The 22,384-nt window shown below is 35.0% G+C and overlaps 1 protein-coding gene across 2 annotated transcripts in view; it reads left to right on the forward strand.

The window, feature by feature from the left end:
• Nucleotides 1-21,163, forward strand: part of LOC102805891 (multiple epidermal growth factor-like domains protein 8) — an 83,009-nt gene extending 61,846 nt beyond the window's left edge. Inside the window, exons 31-42 of one of the 2 annotated variants that reach the window (XM_085499384.1) lie at nt 3,230-3,479; nt 4,211-4,334; nt 4,685-4,886; nt 5,056-5,270; nt 6,220-6,481; nt 9,174-9,348; nt 9,914-10,106; nt 11,089-11,268; nt 12,271-12,398; nt 14,234-14,460; nt 15,125-15,966; nt 17,924-21,163. In XM_085499384.1, the coding sequence (XP_085355510.1) occupies nt 3,230-3,479; nt 4,211-4,334; nt 4,685-4,886; nt 5,056-5,270; nt 6,220-6,481; nt 9,174-9,348; nt 9,914-10,106; nt 11,089-11,268; nt 12,271-12,398; nt 14,234-14,460; nt 15,125-15,966; nt 17,924-18,160 (3,035 nt within the window). In that variant the 3' untranslated portion in view covers nt 18,161-21,163. Of the gene's footprint in view, nt 1-3,229; nt 3,480-4,210; nt 4,335-4,684; nt 4,887-5,055; nt 5,271-6,219; nt 6,482-9,173; nt 9,349-9,913; nt 10,107-11,088; nt 11,269-12,270; nt 12,399-14,233; nt 14,461-15,124; nt 15,967-17,923 lie in introns of those variants that run through there. The other variant, XM_085499385.1, reaches the window with a different exon arrangement.
• The last annotated feature ends 1,221 nt before the right edge of the window (nt 21,164-22,384 follow it).

Here is a 22,384-nt window from a genome sequence, read left to right on the forward strand (position 1 = left end):
TCTACCTTGTATTTATATGGGCTCTGCACGAGCTGCCAGGTGAGCTGCTGTGAAACACCGGTCGAAAAGCCGGTGAAAATAGCTAAAATCGAGAAAACAGCACAAACTTTGAAGACATCCTAAACAATCAAATTTAAATATGTTGCATATGTAGGGATAATCTTGTTACACTGTTCAGGGGGGTGTCAACAACCATCCCAAAATACCGTTTTCTGAAAATTTGTTGTCGGGTGTGTTTAAACCGAAGAACGAAAAACAAAGAACGAAGACAGAATATTCATACTGTTTAATCATAACAGTTTAATACATTTACATGCACTCATCGTTCATACTGTTTAATCATAACATATATTTTATTCGTTCTTCGGTTTAAGCACACCCTTTGTTTTCACCATGATGGTTGCCAGGCGGTGAAAATGCCTAACCCGAGAATAAATGTCGCTGCACACAGTGGTAGCTGTGTTGGCTTAGATGTCGAGGCGCTTTCTGGCAGTCATTGTAACAAAGCTTTCTATTGGTCGGTAAACTTTCTATCGCGCAACCACGTGACATACACGGTTATGAATAGAATTACCGCACGGTGTTGTAGAGGGAGGAATGTCCGAACAGAACAACACCGTGCAGGCGGACGATGCGGTCGGTAGACATTTCAAACAAATGAAATTATTAACGAAAGACGAGATTTTTCCAGATATTTACGAACATACTGTCACAACAAATATATGCAAAATTGACAAATACACAAAGAGATATTAGGTTTTATTTTAGCCTTAGAAATATTTTCTTTCACTCAGTCCATGCGTGGGACTTCTATTTAGCTTCATGGTCCTTCGGCTTGTGTTCTCCTTGGGGGAAATAACAATAATTATACAAATCGTAAACTCAACACAGTCAGGAAAAGAAACCCGGAAAACCATGTCGTACTTCTGTTGAAATACATTTTGTAGCAGTGCGTCACGTCAAAATATTGTTTAAAATGAAATAGTCAATCCCAGCCAAATCTAGGTCAAAGGGTCAGATTGCGTGCATATATAATTATAGAGATATATAGTTAGTTAAAACAAAAAGTATTTGAACTTTTGACGGTTGTTTAACATCTATGCACGGTTACTAAACTAGTACTAAACTAGTAACTGTGATATATGAAAACCAGAAAATTGTTAGTAGTCCGATTTTTGCACAGTCGAAAATAAAGCGGAAATTCAACAAGCGGTCGCAAAAGCGAGCGATTGAAAAGCGGAAGCGGGCGAGAGGTTGGACGAAATGAGTTCTGTACTTCTTTGTTTGATGAAGCGATGCTGATGCCACATTGTCGCCATAATGAGGCCACAATGAAGCGAAGCGATAACCGCCTAACTTTTTAATGTCGCGACATGGAAGCGATGCTGAAGCCATAACAATGCCATAATGATGCGATGCTGAAGCGAAGGTGAAGCTGAAGTGAAGCCAAAGCTTCCGCGAGAACTGTACTGTAACTCTCGAAGTACAGCAATGGGCAGCGAACAATGACATCACCTCTTTCACTCTTGCAAAACTAGCCACTGGTGGATTTATTAACATGAAATCTGTCAGACTTATCAAGCTTGACGATATTGATGCGATGGGAATTGAACCACGGGTACAGCGACGCCTCTTGATCAGCGCCATTAAAGACATCAAACACGCACAGCATGGTGCATTTCCTGTTAATCTGGGATGTCAACAAGCACAGACTTCAGTGGTCAGCGCACCGGATGTCTGCGCCAACAACGACTCCGCAGATGAAAACAACATGGTCGCTTTCTTAAGGATGAAAGATTTCCTGCATCAACTACTTTAATTACTTGGACATCTGTGTTTTTTTATCAAATACAGACATTGTCCCCAATCAACAAGTACTTAGCACGGGTGAGAATGGCACAGAATTAATTCTATCTTCCGAGAATAAGAAACCTCGTCTTGAATCTGTCACTGCTTATCAATGGTTTGGAGCTAATGTGTGTATATTGTATGAGTTAGTTCAAATTCATTGCTAAATTATATGGCATATACTGTAAAGGGGGTAATTATTCACTGGGTTTTAATTTAGCTCATTTCGCTGACTGGAAAAATGCGCTAAATTAAAACACAGTGAATATGTAAAATTCGATATGGAACACATTATCTAAATGACAAAACCGTGAATTTAAAATCCACTGAATATGCCTGAAATGTTAAATCAGTGAAATTTAAACCCAGTGAAAATTAGTCATTTTACAGTACTGCCAAAATTTCCCAACTTGCGCATCGGTTCACATGGAGCTCGGTGCTTTTATATGATCGTCAGTATAGACAACTCCAGGCTATACATAATTTCCCTTGGGGTAGTGATATCCCACATATTGCTACTGTCAGTTTAAAGGAAAAAGTGCCATTTGCCCCACATTCTAACAAAACTATGGACATTGTAAGTGGAAAATTCAAATCTGGTAATACTACTCACTCCCACTCGATAAATCGTACACCAGCTCCGATTGACAGTCAATCAGGTAGACCGATATGCCTGGGATTTAATAGAGGTAATTGCAAATTTGGTACTTCATGCACCTATGCACATGTGTGCCTCGAGCCTACTTGTCGCAAGGCACATCCTAAAACTACCCATGCCACACCTTCCCTGGTTTCAAAAAACTAATTACGGAGTCGCCACCCACCCCTAAACCAGCCCCACCAGATTATGCTCTCAATTACAAAATATGGCAAAATGAATTGCAAAATGACCCCAACGCTGAATTTCTCCTCGTGGGCATCAAAAATGGGTTTCACATAACCACTGAGGGTTGTTGCATATCGCCCTGCATATACAAAAAATTATCGCTCTGCTACAGGAGTGGCACGTCAGAAAGTAGAGTCCCAACTACTTTCAGAAATTGCGGAGGGTTACTACTTACCAACCCCATATAGACCTACCATAGTTAGCGCACTAGGTGCTATCCCTAAACCTGACTCTGAAGATGTTAGGCTAATACATGACTGCAGTCAACCAATAGGCAGCGCAGTCAATGATTATGCCTCTCATGAACATTTTCGATGACGCAACAAAACTACCTAGCTAGCTAAGGTTGACCTCAAGTCAGCCTGCCGCTCCGTGAAAATCCATCCCTTTAACTACCAAGTCACACGTATTGAATGGACGTTTGCGGGGGATAGCCAACAAACCTACCTTCATGATACACGCCTCCCATTTCTTTTCTTTCTTTTTTTTGATCAGATATAAAAGTTATTGGTGAACCCATGAAGCCAACAGTTTCCTCAGCAGCTGTTGCCATTGGCAATGATATTTACATCATGGGTGGATTTAATGGGATTACCCATGGTACTCTGGTCCAATTAACTTTACCTGATGACCTTTGCACTCTGCACTCTACTACGATTGGCTGTTTACAATCTCATGGATGTTCAGCATGTGTGAGTTCTAATACAACAGCTTGTTTTTCAAATGCTCTCAGCCAACCTCCAAGGTAAGTTTAGGTACCACAAGTAGCGCCCTCTAGTGATGTAAATGGGTGAAAGAAAGGCCTTTCACAGCATTGAACTTATGATATAGAGCAATTCAACTAAGTATCATTTCTTTAAGAGATATTATAAACCACATACAGTTGTTGATTTGACTGACATTGACGATATCCATGTGCTTCATTTTCACATTGCATCACTAGAGGGCAGTACTTAAAGAAAGAGTGTGTAAGATGATAAAATGAAAAAAAATAAAAAAAATTCATAATAGTTCATGAATTACTCAAAATTTACTCTGAAAAACTTTTGCATGAGATAAATGACTTTTGTTAGTCAATGAAAATTTTAAATTTCATGGCAGGAAAAATTTGATTTACTACATAAATAATATAAAATACAAGATATAAAATATAATGCCATTGACAGTATTGTGCATAGCAACCAATTCAAGATGGCTGCTACTGGTGTGCTTTCAATTCAACACACCAATTAGACAAAAAAAGTTGAGTACAGTTGGGAGCTTAAGTCAAGAATAGAAATATTCATGTTTCTGGTCATTGCACAAATAGGTTAAAAATGTGTGCACCATATATTCTTTGTTTTTGTCAAAATTTTGAAAAATGAACTAAAAATGTGTTTTCCTTCCATGTGACATATTCTGGACAGTGACAAGTACATAAATTACACTTGACTGCACAATATTATATTCAAAGTGTTCTTTATATATTTGTTTCAGTTGTGAAGATGAAATTGCTGGAGTTTATTGCAACAGAGAAACCATAGAGAACCGTGAATGTGAAATGTTATCAACATGTAGTGAATGTCTGTCTCCATATCCAGTATATCCAGATGCAGATCTTGTAAGCATTTCCCAGATTTTTCTTGAATAAACAGTGTTCTATAAAGAACACTGTCTTCAGTAAAAATTTGAGTCTTCTAAACCTTTTAAAATTGCAGTATATTGACAAAATGTTGTGGAAATCAATGTTTTCTCTTACTGCCTGAGTAGGATACTTTGCAGTATCCTTTAGATAGCCGCAGTCATTAGAATGCTCTCAAAGTGGTTTCCATACATCATATACATGTACAATGTATGTAACATTATTTGTATAAGATAATTTTAATCTGCGTGCACATGTAGTGTTTGCGTGATCATCTACAGTGACATGCCATTGTCAGTTACATGACTTATCATTGTGTCTTATTGCAGCAATGTCAGTGGTGTTACAGCTGTCCTGTTGGTAGATGTATTGACAAAGACTTATCATGTCAAATAGAACACAACTGTGATAAAGACCAACAAGCATTAAAAAACATTGAAAGTTGTCCTGAGTTGATATGTGAGGCATCAGACTGTAATAAATGCATCTCAATATCTGCATGTATGTGGACTAGACAGATAAAGAAAGAAGGTGAGATTTGATTGGTGGTTTATTGTGTAAGCCTCTTCATGATTAGTTAATAACTTTTGAATGATTCTGAAGATATCACTGTTACTGAATAGCCATGAATGCCGCAGCCATTGGTTTGTTTTTTACTATATTTAATAATTGCCTTATTTCTTTATTGTGTTGTTGATAGGTGAAACCCGAAGCACAGCCCACGAATATCCAATCTATGACTGGAGTTGTTTTAGTAGTACTTTAAGAGATCTCTCATCTTTTGATATTGACTCAGTACCACCATCACAATGTCCAGTATTATGCCAGGAACACTCTACCTGTTATAAGTGTCTAAGTTCTAAAGGAGCTGACGGAGGTTGGCAGGAATGTGTCTGGAGTGAAGGCTTACAGCAGGTCAGTAATATGGCATTTACCGTTGTTACATCAAATAATTTTTAAATGTCAAAATACAGATCATTCAGGGATACCTTTACTTTATCGAAATTTAACATCTTGAAATGTGTATAGCATATCATTAAGCACTGTCAATTCCCATGTGACTTTTTTAGCTCCGCTGTTGACTTTGTCGTGGAGCTTATCATATGAGTGATTGTCCGGTGTCGTTCGTCGTCATCCGTGTCAACTTTTTACTTTTTCGTCTTCTTCTTGAAAACTACAATTCTTATTGTTTTGATACTTGGTGTATATGTACCTTAGATTTGATATTACATATATAGGTACTACATGTGACCTCTCTCAGATTTGTTCATTTCGTGATGATATCTTTAATTATCTAATTTAAATGAATATATTTGTAATTTTTGGTATAAAGTGATATTTTCAACTTCTCATTAATAAAAACTGTAAGTCTGATTGCTTTTATGTTATACATATAGGTACCTAAGGTAGACCTTTCTCAGATTTGTTCATTTTGTGATGATATCTTCAATTCTCCAATTTTGATGAATATTTTTCTGGTTGAATACAGCAAGTCTAATTGCTGTAATACTATACATATTGTTCATTTTCTGATGATATCTTCAGTTCTTTAATTGAAATGTGCATTGCTAACAGCGGAGCCATCTCAGCCGACAGGCTGCTTCTTTTTTTTGTTCTGTGTTCATGTTTGATTTCATGTATAATGTGGGATCTCAGAGTGAACGGAAAATGGTCTATTATCTACTTGTGTTGTTTAGTTAGTTTATTATTAATTAGATTACTATCTAAAGCACAACAATGGTTTTAAAAAAAAACAAAAAAAACTACAATTACAAAAAAACTATTGATATATGTAGGTAATAATATTGAAAAAAAATAAGCAATCAACTATCACTGTATTGACTGTACAATGTTTGTTTTACAGTGCATGTCACCTACCTATATACAGTTACAATGTGTCAATGGTATATGTGAACATGTGGTTCGATACACAGTAGATGGATGTCCTACACCATGCAGTTTAAACACAATGTGTTCTACATGCTTAAATCAACCAGGATGTGGTTGGTGTTCTTTTGCCGGTGAAAATGGTGTTGGTGTATGTATGGCTGGAGGCATACATGGGCCAGCTGAAGGTGGTGTCTGTACAGCACAGAATGTCTCACTAAGGGTTGATCCACTGCCAGGTAAGCTGTAGGGGGTATTGGGGGGATGGAAGGTAGAAGCATAGTCATAATTTTTGACAAAATTGGTCATAAATCACATAACAATGTTCATTAGTTTATTATGTACAATCATGAAGCTAATGTCCCATGGTACAATGAAATAGCATTATTTTGTGTGTTACAGTTATACTTTTTGAAAAACGTGTTCCAATATTTCTTAAAAATTGCTATTTTTAAAACAATTCCATAAAACATAATGTTAAAGAAAAATTGCATTTTTTGACACTTTTTAAAACCCAGATCTTTTTAATAATTCAGAACAACAAAAGACACTCCATCATTAACAATATATAATTTTTTCAGCCTATGTCACCAGTCAAGATTTTGAGATATTGCATAATATCTCTGCCATAGGAACCTGTGGTAAAAGTGTTATAATAGTGTCAAAATGGCGACTTTCCACTAAAATACAACCATCAATTTCTCGAAAATAAGGCTGGTGACTCCCAACTTTTTTTACGTCAATATACTTAGATTGCCTTGGAGTACAATTTATTGCAAAATGAATAAATTCTGGGTTTTTTTAGTTTATGAGTAGACTTCTACCTTAAGACGATCTCACTTTTTAGCTCTGCTGTCGACTTTGTCGAGCGGAGCTTATCATATGAGTGATTGTCCGTCGGCGTCCGGCGTCCGTGACAATGTTTTACTTTTTCGACTTCTTCTTGAAAACTACAAGCCTGAATGCTTTGATACTTGGTGTATATGTACCTTGGGTAGACCTCTCTCAGATTTGTTCATTTCATGATCATATCTTCAATTCTCTAATTTTGGTGAATATTTTTGTCATTTTTGGTAAAAAGTGATATTTTCGACTTCTTGTTAAAAACCGCAAGTCCAATTGCTTTGATATTACATATATAGGTACTACATGTGGACCTCTCTCAGATTTGTTCATTTTGTAATGATATCTTCAATTCTCTAATTTTGGTGAATATTTTTGTCATTTTTGGTAAAAAGTGATATTTTCAACTTCTTGTTAAAAACCGCAAGTCCAATTGCTTTGATATTACATATATAGGTACTACATGTGGACCACTCTCAAATTTGTTCATTTCATGATGATATCTTTAATTCTCTAATTTTGGTGAATATTTTTGTCATTTTTGGTAAAAAGTGATATTTTCGACTTCTTGTTAAAAACCACAAGTCCAATTGCTTTGATATTACATATATAGGTACTACATGTGGACCACTCTCAAATTTGTTCATTTCATGATGATATCTTCAATTTTCTAATTTTGGTGAATATTTTTGTCATTTTTGGTAAAAAGTGATATTTTCAACTTCTTGTTAAAAACCGCAAGTCCAATTGCTTTGATATTACATATATAGGTACTACATGTGGACCACTCTCAAATTTGTTCATTTCATGATGATATCTTTAATTCTCTAATTTTGGTGAATATTTTTGTCATTTTTGGTAAAAAGTGATATTTTCGACTTCTTGTTAAAAACCACAAGTCCAATTGCTTTGATATTACATATATAGGTACTACATGTGGACCACTCTCAAATTTGTTCATTTCATGATGATATCTTCAATTTTCTAATTTTGGTGAATATTTTTGTCATTTTTGGTAAAAAGTGATATTTTCAACTTCTTGTTAAAAACCGCAAGTCCAATTGCTTTGATATTACATATATAGGTACTACATGTGGACCCCCTCAAATTTGTTCATTTCATGATGATATCTTCAATTCTCTATTAATTTTGGTGCATATTTTTGTCATTTTTGGTAAAAAGTGATATTTTCAACTTCTTGTTAAAAACCGCAAGTCCAATTGCTTTGATAGTACATATATAGGTACTACATGTGGACCACTCTCAAATTTGTTCATTTCATGATGATATCTTCAATTCTCTATTAATTTTGGTGAATATTTTTGTCATTTTTGGTAAAAAGTGATATTTTCAACTTCTTGTTAAAAACCGCAAGTCCAATTGCTTTGATATTACATATATAGGTACTACATGTGGACCACTCTCAAATTTGTTCATTTCATGATGATATCTTTAATTCTCTAATTTTGGTGAATATTTTTGTCATTTTTGGTAAAAAGTGATATTTTCGACTTCTTGTTAAAAACCACAAGTCCAATTGCTTTGATATTACATATATAGGTACTACATGTGGACCACTCTCAAATTTGTTCATTTCATGATGATATCTTCAATTTTCTAATTTTGGTGAATATTTTTGTCATTTTTGGTAAAAAGTGATATTTTCAACTTCTTGTTAAAAACCGCAAGTCCAATTGCTTTGATATTACATATATAGGTACTACATGTGGACCACTCTCAAATTTGTTCATTTCATGATGATATCTTCAATTCTCTAATTTTGGTGAATATTTTTGTCATTTTTGGTAAAAAGTGATATTTTCTTCTTGTTAAAAACCACAATCATTTATGGTGAAAAATGATATTTTTGAATTCTTGTTGAAAACAGCAAGTCCCATTGCATTGATACTATGCATATTGTTCATTTTCTAATGATATCTTCTGTTCTTTAATTGAAATGTGCATTGCTAACAGCGGAGCTATCTCAGCCGAGAGGCTGCTTGTTGTAAAACCAGATGTGTACTTCATATATTGTGTTTCAATTCAATTTTCAGGTTTTATTAGTTGTTGTATTTTTTTTTCATTCAGCTGAAATTGCAAACTATACCCTTGATCTAAATGGTCCTCCTGTTTGGTCGTTCGGAGGATGTCCACCAGAGAATGAATGTCGTAATGGTCATCATAACTGCGCACAGACTGAGAAATGTAATGATACATTAGAATCATATCAATGTGACTGTAAAGAAGGATATGAGAGAGACAGGTTAGTAATTGGATGGTGACCTGTGGAAGGAAACCATTTAAAAACAAATCATGTCGTTTTCCCATCAAAATCCATGCCAAAGGATTGTACAACAACATTGGCAAATATCTTCCGTGCTATGTTCAATAACATTAACATATTTAAATGAGCTATGGTAGTTTGAACACGTTGGCATCATCCATCATTTTCATTGGTTAATTTTACCTGTCAGGTCAAAGAACACCGTCCAGATCAAAACATGGCGAATATTCATTTCTACAGCAAGATTCTACAAATTTTAGATTAGCTTCTGCAGTAGTTTCTTTTGTTTTGGGTGGTCCAACTGCTGGCGTAGGTGGATTTTTCAATGAAAATATAAGCCCCCCCCCCCCAATATTTGATGATAATATTTTTAAATTTTGATCCCCAAATAAGGGCCCACCAGCCTTGAAACCGCCCAGCATGATTTTTTGGATGGGCGAATTTACGACAGAATCTGGTAGGAGTTGCAATTCCGATGTCATGATATAATCTTGAGAGAGTCTGTTGATTATATGTCAAGTAATGAATGTGCATTCATTAATAGGTCTTCAGGTGTGTGTAAGCCAGTCTGTACTCAAGGTTGCTTCAATGGACAGTGTGTTCAACCTAATGTCTGTGATTGCTACTTTGGATATGTCGGAGGCAATTGTTCCATTGAGTGTGAATGTAATGGACATTCCAACTGTGAAAGTATTGAATCCAGACATAAATGTATACATTGTTACAACAACACACAGGTTAGTTACATGAATGTATACATTGTTACAACAACACACAGGTTAGTTACATGAATGTATACATTGTTACAACAACACACAGGTTAGTTACATGAATGTATACATTGTTACAACAACACACAGGTTAGTTACATAAATGTATACATTGTTACAACAACACACAGGTTAGTTACATGAATGTATACATTGTTACAACACACAGGTTAGTTACATAAATGTATACATTGTTACAACAACACGCAGGTTAGTTACATAAATGTATACATTGTTACAACAACACGCATGTTAGTTACATGAATGTATACATTGTTACAACAACACACAGGTTAGTTACATGAATGTATACATTGTTACAACAACACACAGGTTAGTTACATGAATGTATACATTGTTACAACAACACACAGGTTAGTTACATAAATGTATACATTGTTACAACAACACACAGGTTAGTTACATAAATGTATACATTGTTACAACACACAGGTTAGTTACATAAATGTATACATTGTTACAACAACACGCAGGTTAGTTACATAAATGTATACATTGTTACAACAACACACGGGTTAGTTACATGAATGTATACATTGTTACAACAACACACAAGTTAGTTACATGAATGTATACATTGTTACAACAACACACAGGTTAGTTACATGAATGTATACATTGTTACAACAACACACAGGTTAGTTACATGAATGTATACATTGTTACAACAACACACAGGTTAGTTACATAAATGAATGTATACATTGTTACAACACACAGGTTAGTTACATGAATGTATACATTGTTACAACAATACACAGGTTAGTTACATAAATGTATACATTGTTACAACAACACACAGATTAGTTACATGAATGTATACATTGTTACAACAACACACAGGTTAGTTACATGAATGTATACATTGTTACAACAACACACAGGTTAGGTATGTGAATTAACACATGTTTATCTATTTAATTTTTAGGGTGATCATTGTGAGGAATGTCTTCCGTTTTATGTTGGTAATCCCGAAAATAACGGCACATGTCAGCCGTGCAGAGCATACTGTAATGGTAACTCCGATATTTGTATGAGTATAACAGACTACAATCTAACAATGCAAAAATATAACATGCTGCAAGAATCTAAGATTACGCAATCACAGGTGAGTATTTTGAGACTTGCACACCCAGATAAAAATAGCAGTATATGATCCAAGTCAATAGATGTCTGCATGACCCAGGTCATATAATATTAGCATGATGAAAATCAAATAAATCCAACATGACTCAGGTTAACATTATGTTATAATAATATGCACAAAGGCAGGCAGTACATTGTTTGTGTTGGCTGACATGTAATGGAGGTTGATGTGATCTCTTACTGCCTGAGAGAATACTTTGCGGTATTCTTTATTATTAAACATTCTTATTGCTTTTAGTCATAATTTAGTGCAACCTGAAATGCAAATGTTTTAGGAGATTTTTGTCTTCACAGTTATTTGATTTTAGTCACAGGATTCTATTTCCCTATTTCCACTTTCTGTATTGTCCAATGTAAGCAAAGAATGGTGTTTGAATGCCACTATTTCACTAATGCACTTTTTCAAAATAAAGTAGGTTTGTTTTTATTTTTGCCTCTAGATGTATAATAATATGAGGTTATTACGAGGATACCTCAAAACTTATGCACAAAGACAGTACAGCGAGAGTATCGACCAACGTGCAGCGGAGGTTGATGCAACGGTGTACTGTCTGAGTGCATACTTTGAGGTATCCTCACAATAACCTTATTATTATACATCTTTTCCTCCCAAAGATACATCATGGGAATGCCGAAATCCAAAAAGTTTAGAACAGAATCAGCGAACTTCTTTGTGTGGAGTCAGGTCAAACCCTGGTAGCAGCCATGTTTGTTTTTATTATTAGAGGAAGTTTACGCACGTAATCATTCCATATTTGAAATTTACATTTCTTTATATGGTAGAATGAAAATCCCTCGTAAAATACTGCAAAATTATATATAATATATAATGTATAATAATATCAGATATGACCTGGATCAAATATTGATAGCATGTGCCATTAACATAATCATGACCTTGTGCTGTTGCTGTATCTGGGGATAATAATTACATAATGTAATACATGTGTTATTAATTCTCTAGGCCAATGAATTTGTTTCATCTGGAGCTATAAGTAATGCAATATGTATTGGATGTGAAAATAACAGCGAAGGAGATCAGTGTGAAACGTGTATTGATGGATTCTTTAAGATGGATGGACAGTGTATTCCGTGAGTACCAACTTGATGATGAACTTGTGTCTCCAATTATCAAAATTTGTGTCTCCAATTATCAAAATTTGTGTCTCCAATTATCAAAATTTGTGTCTCCAATCTCCAAATATCAAAATTTGTGTCTCCAAATATCAAAATTTGTGTCTCCAATTATCAAAATTTGTGTCTCCAATTATCAAAATTTGTGTCTCCAATTATCAAAATTCGTGTCTCCAAATATCAAAATTTGTGTCTCCAATTATCAAAATTTGTGTCTCCAAATATCAAAATTTGTGTCTCCAATTATCAAAATTCGTGTCTCCAAATATCAAAATTTGTGTCTCCAATTATCAAAATTTGTGTCTCCAATTATCAAAATTTGTGTCTCCAAATATCAAAATTTGTGTCTCCAATTATCAAAATTCGTGTCTCCAAATATCAAAATTTGTGTCTCCAATTATCAAAATTCGTGTCTCCAAATATCAAAATTTGTGTCTCCAATTATCAAAATTCGTGTCTCCAAATATCAAAATTTGTGTCTCCAAATATCAAAATTTGTGTCTCCAATTATCAAAATTTGTGTCTCCAATTATCAAAATTTGTGTCTCCAAATATCAAAATTTGTGTCTCCAATTATCAAAATTTGTGTCTCCAATTATCAAAATTTGTGTCTCCAAATATCAAAATTTGTGTCTTCAAATATCAAAATTTGTGTCTCCAATTATCAAAATTTGTGTCTCCAATTATCAAAATTCGTGTCTCCAAATATCAAAATTTGTGTCTCCAAATATCAAAATTTGTGACTCCAATTATCAAAATTTGTGTCTCCAATTATCAAAATTTGTGTCTCCAAATATCAAAATTTGTGTCTCGAATTATCAAAATTTGTGTCTTCAAATATAAAAATTTGTGTCTCCAATTATCAAAATTCGTGTCTCCAATTATCAAAATTTACATCAGTGGTGTTGTGTGTGAACAATTATTGTCCTCCATAGCAAATATACAGGCGATACAGTATTCTCTAAAGAGTCAGCGAGGTATTGTGAGGCTCGAAAATCGTTACTCTGCGCCATTGGAATGCGCTGACGCATTTCCCAAAATGAGCATTGTGCGCCCCCCCTAGTTGTGCCATCATTGTGCCCCCCTCATTCTGCGCCATCAAGACAATTCATACTGTGCCCTAATCTGTGTTCAAAATGAAGTTAGGACAATGATATTCAAGCCTGTTAATCAGCGCAATAGGGATGTTATTTTCACATGAAATACTATTATATAACATTTGTAGGGACATCAAAACTTCATCAACATTTTCTATGATTTCATTTTTAAAAGCCTGAACCCAGAATGATGGTGCAACTAGGGGGGACACACAATGCTCATTTTGGGAATTGCGCTGGCGCATTCCGGTGGTGCAGAGTACCAATTTTGATCCCCACACATACTTCAGTCAGCTTTCTGTTTGCCAGTAATGAACTACAGTAACTGTAAAACATGTCAGAACTGATTCGCTAATTCGAGATGTCGCTAATGACTTCATTCTAAATTCAAAATGGCAAATGCTTGGGGATTTGTATACAGTAATCCGGAACATAAAAATCTGGGGTGCTTCCTAGTTACACTTGACAGTTTTTCTTTGTTTTTATGGAGGTGATAACTACGCATTTGTTTTGGCAGGCGACAGACAAGAATTGTGAAAACAGGAAATCAACAATGACAAAAGAGATTCGCTAAATCAACATTTCGCTATTACATCATTTTACCACAATTCGCTAAAATTGCATGTCACTTTTTCAAAATGTCCTATCCATATCTCAGATATACTGTTACATATTTATTTTAAAACCAAATTGTAGGTGTGAGTGTAATGGTCACTGGGACTGGTGTGATAAAGAAACAGGACTAGAATGCCAATGTGACAATCACACAGAGACTGTGTGCACAGGAGACAATAATGAACCTTGCTGGAAAAGACAATGTGCCTCGTGTAAAGAACTTTATATTGGGGAACCCACCAATAGTCATCAGTGTTATCGACAAATGCAGTATAACAATGTATATTGCTTTGCAACAACTCAATCAGGTATTTATGTGTGTCAACTGATAAACTAAACTATGCAGTTGGTTGAAATATGATCTAGTCTGCCCTCTGCAGGTGACGTAGGTTTTAGTCTTCAATATTCAGATGAAATATTTTCGCTGGTTCCCGGCGTCCTTTGCAAATGGCAAGTAGGACGCAGGTAACTAGTAATCGCCATATTGTTCCACTGGACCGGGATTCCGGTCCAAAGGCACGTGACTAAGTGATGTAATTTGAAAACATTCCAAGTTCCGTTCTGTGTAAAGGTTTGTGTAATACTGCAATAAAGCCATATGCCAATTCACTCTGCCATCTTAGACCTATTTGAGATGGTTCTGGTATAATTTCTCCCTATTTGTGTAACAAAAGAAACAGTTTTATATTCACGAAAGTAAAAGGAAAACCCTGCTTTATATATAGAACAAACACGAGTGTAAGCGCTGATGTCAGGTAACCAAGGGAAATAGAACAAAAAATGAAAACTTGACTGACCAATCAGAATGCCGAGACCATTACTAGTTACCAGCATCTTGTTGCTTGGTGCACCTTGACACTTGAAGCAGGAATCATCCAAATGAAATGTAATCAAGTCTGTCTTGTGCAGGTGACAGAGCCACTTTATGAGCCACTTCATACATGTTATATAATGTTGTGTTTTTTATTTCAGAGTGTGATACAGCAACACCCCCTAAGCCTCTTCCAGGAGGCAAGAGTGTTTTCTTTGCTATCCAACCGAAGTACACAAATGTTGATATACGTCTTCTTATTGACGTGACTGTTGGTGCACTTGATGTCTATTTATCTTATTCGGAAGACACGTGGGTTGTAACTCCCGACCCCAACAATGGAAGACATGTTATAAACATTGATGATAAACAATATTGGGAACACAGTCGTCGTCGACGTGATGAAGACCATCGTTATGCTAGGGAGACACAAACCACGGATGCAATCACCGCTCCACCCACACAGCAAAGCATTGTGAATGACTTACTTGAAATCTACGCTGATGGGTTGAATACATTTGTGACGATCCACAACCCGTTTACGTTTCTTATTGTGTATAGTTTGAGGAATAGATTAGTGGTTACATTTCCACATGTTCCACACGAGCTGGAGACTCGTAAATTCTACATTGTGTTACTCAGCAAGGAGGAATTCAGTCAAAATGAGACTCATGGAATCCTAACTTTCCGACAAGATCAGCCACACATTGACTTGTTTGTTTTTTTCTCTGTTTTCTTTTCTTGTTTCTTCCTTTTCCTTGCACTCTGCGTCATTATTTGGAAAGTTAAACTGTTTTTTGACAGTCGCCGTGATCGCAGAAGGCGTGCAGTTGAAATGGAAAATATGGCTAGTAGGCCATTTTCAAAAGTACTTGTTTTTATTGATCCAGTGAAGTCGGCCATTTCACCTATAATACCACCTAGGAGGCCCAATAATAGACTCCCTAAGTTATCCAGGAGAGGTCATGACTCATTAACAAGACCAAAGAGCCCTCCACCAGAGGTGTGTAAAATATCTTTTGTTGTTTACCTAAGAAAACACTTTTTAACTTTCTTTTCATATTCTGAATTTTCCCAACATTACTGACTGCACAAATCACATGGCCACATTTATAGATGACATTCCTACACAAATACTGATGACATCACATTGCCACAATTACTGATGGCATCCCAACACAAATACTGATGATATCACACTGCCACAATTACTGATGACATCCCAACACAAATACTGATGACATCACATTGCCACAATTACTGATGACATTCCTACACAAATACTGATGATATCACATTGCCACATTTACTGATGACATCCCTACACAAATACTGATGATATCACACTGCCACATTTACTGATGACATCCCTACACAAATACTGATGATATCACACTGCCACATTTACTGATGACATCCCTACACAAATACTGATGATATCCCTACACAAATACTGATGTCACACTGCCACATATACTGATGGCATCCCTACACAAATACTGATGATATCACACTGCCACATTTACTGATTACATCCCTACACAAATACTGATGATATCACATTGCCACATTTACTGATGACATCCCTACACAAATACTGATGATGTCACTCTGCCACATTTACTGATGACATCCCTACATAAATACTGATGATATCACACTGCCACATTTACTGATGACATCCCTACATAAATACTGATGATATCACACTGCCACATTTACTGATGACATCCCTACACAAATACTGATGATGTCACTCTGCCACATTTACTGATGACATCCTTACATAAATACTGATGATATCACACTGCCACATTTACTGATGACATCCCTACACAAATACTGATGATGTCACTCTGCCACATTTACTGATGACATCCCTACATAAATACTGATGATATCACACTGCCACATTTACTGATGACATCCCTACATAAATACTGATGACATCCCTACATAAATACTGATGATGTCACTCTGCCACATTTACTGATGACATCCTTACATAAATACTGATGATATCACACTGCCACATTTACTGATGACATCCCAACATAAATACCGTACTGATGACATCCCTACACAAATACTGATGATATCACACTGCCACATTTACTGATGACATCCCTACACAAATACTGATGATGTCACTCTGCCACATTTACTGATGACATCCCTACATAAATACTGATGATATCACACTGCCACATTTACTGACGACATCTCTATACAAATACTGATGATATCACACTGCCACATTTACTGATGACATCCCTACATAAATACTGATGACATCCCTACATAAATACTGATGATATCCCTACACAAATACTGATGATATCCCTACACAAATACTGATGATGTCACACTGCCACATTTACTGATGACATCCCTACACAAATACTGATGATGTCACTCTGCCACATTTACTGATGACACCCCTACACAAATACTGATATCACACTGCCACATTTACTGATGACATCCCTACACAAATACTGATGATATCACACTGCCACATTTACTGATGACATCCCTACACAAATACTGATATCACACTGCCACATTTACTGATGATATCCCTACACAAATACTGATGATGTCACTCTGCCACATTTACTGATTACATCCCTACACAAATACTGATGATGTCACTCTGCCACATTTACTGATGACACCCCTACACAAATACTGATGATATCACACTGCCACATTTACTGATGATATCACACTGCCACAGTTTTGTGGAATACTACATTCCATCGTTTTATGGGATGCTACATTCTATTATTTTAAGGAATGATACATTCTATTTTTTTTATGGAATACTACATTTCATTGTTTTATGAAATTCTACATTCAATTGTTTTATGGAATGCTACATTCTATTGTTTTCAGTGCCAGATGGGTTATAATGTAATAACAACAATAATTTCATATTTATTTATTTTAATTCACAGGAGGCGTTTAAAATATATCCACTAGCAGCGGAGCCGACTGATGATGGCATATCGGCAGTAACTACTGTTATGTTCTGCCTTCCTGGTGGTAGCACTGCTCCAGTACGGGGCTGCTTGGGGTCCTCACTAGTGATACTACGCTCACCTAATCGCATGACTGAAACACGACCACCACCACGGCCGAAACCAAGCATGCATATGAGGATGCAGCCTCCCAGGGTTCCCGTGCATGTGTAGTAATAGTTTTCAGTCTGTATCACCCTTTGAACGTCTCGTTAATTTTGCCACCATTCATAAAAATCTGTATAATTTGAGCAAAAACTGTAGCCAACAGAAAAGTATGTCTATTTAGCTCAAAATGAACAAAAAATTTACAAATTAGCAATCATTTTTGTTGAAAAATGCAGACATTCAGAGGGTCATATTAGATGAGCCGAGTACCACCAAGTATCAAAAAAACATGGTGCTTTTCCGTCATACAACATTATTTTCATTAAAGTTTCTACGCTGGGTCCTGCATGTTCATTTTTGGTAAAAAAAAAATTGTGAAAAGTGAAAAATAAAAACTCTTCTTATTTTTAGTAGTTTTTTTGGTAGGGTCAAGACAGACATTGTTGCAATGGCCAAAATATGTTAAAGTACATTTGGAATACATTTTTGAATAAAAACTCTGTTTCCTACCAAAATGGCTAGGCAAATACGATATTGTTTACAGATTCAATCATAGGTTGCAAACACTGATCTGTATTAGTTGCTATGGAAACAACTGGACTATTTTGGGGAAGGTTACAAGAAGGGGTTGAAAAACTATATTACAAATCTTGATCAAATTGAACACCAATTGTTAATTATTGTATACTAACCTGTTTATGCAGAATGGATTGGACAAGAATATTCAGTTTAGGGTCCTGGGATATTGTACATAATTTTAAGCATTTAGCAATAGCTCATTTTTCACACCAGAATTTTCTATAGTTTTGTAAGGATTTTTCCTACAGTGAGTCCGAAATGATAAACTTCAGACTGGTTTAGTTGCCTAATTATGTGAAGATTTCAAAATGGTCACCAGAGTGGGGGCTAAGCTATGAGGACATTTTTGTTTCCAGGGTTGTTTTATTTGCATATTATTACTACCAGGGTACTTGATGTGGTTGTTGCCCAACAAAAAAATCATGAGTTTTGAATCATTAACCAACAACCTCGCTAAATTTCATGCTATATTTAGAATTAATCAGAAATGCAACTGTAAATTATGAATATGAAACTGTTCCATATGTTGATTATTTTGGTAAAACTGTGATTGGCTGATTATTTTACCATGTGACATATATGAACCAATAAGATACCTTTTCACACAAATTACCTACTTTCTATACTGTAAATCATTTCAATTTTGCAAGATATTTTGGTTTCACGAATACTATAAAATCATCAAATTGCTAAAATTAATCTGTTAACAATAATATGTAATTCCAACTAATAAAATTATCCATGTCAACATTCTCATACTTTTCTAACTGGAAAAACTTGAGGTTGACGTGATGACCATTCTGTTACCATACTTCACAGTTGAACCTTTGCATTTACTATCAATGAATTCACCTAGAGGCTTATTGTATAGAGTACTCAATTTAAACAGATTTCAGTCTGTAATTTATGGTTGATTTATTCACAGTCTCTCAGTTCCCAGATATGACATGTATTGAATAGTATGTCATGGGCCATTCACGATGCGTAAAGCTGATCGATACTGTAAAGGGGTTAATTATTTATCAGGTTTTAATTTTGCTTATTTCACTGACTGGAAAATGCGCTAAATTAAAACCCAGTGAATATGTAAAATTTAGCAAAGAACACATTATCTAAATGCAAAAACTGAATTTAAAACTCACTGAATATGCCTGAAATGGTAAATCAGTGAAATTTAAACGTAAAGTTGATCATACTGTAAAAGGATTAATTATTCACTGGGTTTTAATTGGGCTTATTTTACTCACTGGAAAATGTTCTAAATTAAAACCCAGTGAATATGTAAAACTTAGCATAGAAAACATTATCTAAATGATAAAACTGTGAATTTAAAATCCACTGAATATGCCTGAAATGGTAAATCAGTGAAATTTAAACTCGGTGAAAATTAGTCATTTTACAGTCGTCTGTCATGGACCATTCACAATGCGTAAAGCTGATCATACTGTAAAAGGATTAATTATTCACTGGGTTTTAATTTTGTTTATTTCACTGACAGGAAAATGCGCTAAATTAAAACCAAGTGAATATGTAAAATTAAGCATAGAACACATTATCTAAATGATAAAACCTTTAATTTAAATGTCACTGAATATGCCTGGAATGGTAAATCAGCGAAATTTTAAACCCAGTGAAAATTAGTCGTTTTACAGTAGTCTGTTGTTTATTTTAATATGTCTACTTTCTTTTTTTAGTTATCAACCTCAGTATCAAAACTTAAAGTTTTCATTTTCGTATAGTTTGATATATATATAGAGAGCATTCAATTATTTCTTTGCATGTACATTGGATTACAATCCATTGGATTACAATCCTTCTTTGAAGCCAGGGACTGAAAGACAGTGGTTTATCAACTATACAAAATCTTGAATTATTTCTTGGTTGTATTTTTATTTTAAAACATTTTATATTTTCTGGTTATATTTTCTGGTTTCATGTTAAACCTACAATTGTCCAAGACACATGTATATATTGTTGTATTGTAAATTTTGTTTTTATTTTAGTTGTATATTGTTTTAAACCTTGTACATGTATATGTTAACTCCCAGTTTACTTTCTTAAATAGATAAAAATACAGGTTACATCAATGAGAAAGATATAATAATCTCATTGAAAACATGTATTCATTGTGATGGTTTGCATTTCTGTATATTTGTATGTCAGTCAAACTAGTTAATGGACTTGGTAACTCAGAACATCCTGGACTCTTGTAACCATGGAAATGAGTGAGATTATCAGATATGGGATTCTACCCAAGAAGGCAACAAGACAGACTTGATGAATATAGTACATACTCTACGAATACAGAGCATGATGGTTATATTTCAGTTCACATGTTGATATTATATTTAAATTCTGTTATAGCCAGAAAATTGAGATTGACATATACAGAGTGTTGTCATGGCGACATATGCAAATATCATGTGTACAATATTGTTCATTTTGCTGAATAAAAAGATGCATAGATAATAAAGTTTCAGTATAAAATAATTGTTACTGTGTTGTGTGTTGATTTATTTCTGAATTATAATTATGTAATTCAGGGCTAGTATGAGGTATGTAATGGCAATCTTGAGCTTCAACCTGAGCTTGCTCAGAGTCAACCTGAGCTCCACCCTGAGCTTCAACCTGAGCTTCCTCAGAGTCAACCTGAGCTCCACCCTGAGCTTCAACTTGAGCTTCAACCTGAGCTTCATCCTGAGCTTCCCCAGAGTCAACCTGAGCTCCACCCAACTTGAGCTTGGGAAATTATTTAGTATACTGATTAGTTTTTCATGCAAATTTATTTAATTTATCATTTGAATAAAATATCTTTTTTGTCCAATACGTTTAGGATAGTATATCTAGTTTGGGTGAAAATCTATACAAATTAATACTGCATAATAATTTGGTAGATTTAATTTGGTTTAAATCACATGTGGATATTGCACAATTCTAAAGAACTTTTGGAAAAACTCTGATCTAGATCTTTATCTGAAATAAAGTCTATTAAAACATTCAATTTTAGATATTGTTCATCAATCATTTTTTCATAAGAATGGTTCTCGGTGATATAAATATATTGTTCTAAACTACAATTCCACTTATTTCGTCAAGAATGAAACTAATGCCACCACTTTTTACAGTGAAGAAGACATTGTTCTCATGCTTGAATTTTTGATAAATAATATATTTGTTAAGTTTGGAGGACATATATTTAACTGTGCTCCCTTGCTGACCGACTTGGTTTTATTCTTGTATGAGACCGAGTTTCTTCAGAAACAAACAATTAAAAGAAGGTAAATCTTTTAATTTGACATTTAGACATATTGATGATGTCCTTTCCATCAACAATCCTAACTTTTGTGATTCGCTCCCATTGATATATCCCACAGAACTAGACATTAAAGAAACTACAGAATCAGCTTCCTCGGCCTCATACCTTGACATTTACCTCGAATTAGACAACAATGGTCATCTTTCTACCAGACTTTATGACAAAAGAGATGATTTGTAAATATTGCCTTTTGTCATTCATTGTTTGGATTATAGTTGGGTATTGTTGCTTGGATTTACAGCAGAAACTCAAAACGAATTTGGCGCACCGACACTGTGCTCCAACTTGAGCATCTGAGATCGAATCAGCTCGGTTTAAGTCACCCGTTAAAGCAAGCGAAAGAAACGCACTCACTAGCGAAAACGCACATATCTCTAAATATAGTTTAAACTTGT

The sequence above is a fragment of the Saccoglossus kowalevskii genome, chromosome 5, assembly GCF_978046115.1.
Source record: "Saccoglossus kowalevskii chromosome 5, keSacKowa6.1, whole genome shotgun sequence".
In the NCBI taxonomy this organism is placed as follows: Eukaryota; Metazoa; Hemichordata; class Enteropneusta; family Harrimaniidae; genus Saccoglossus; species Saccoglossus kowalevskii.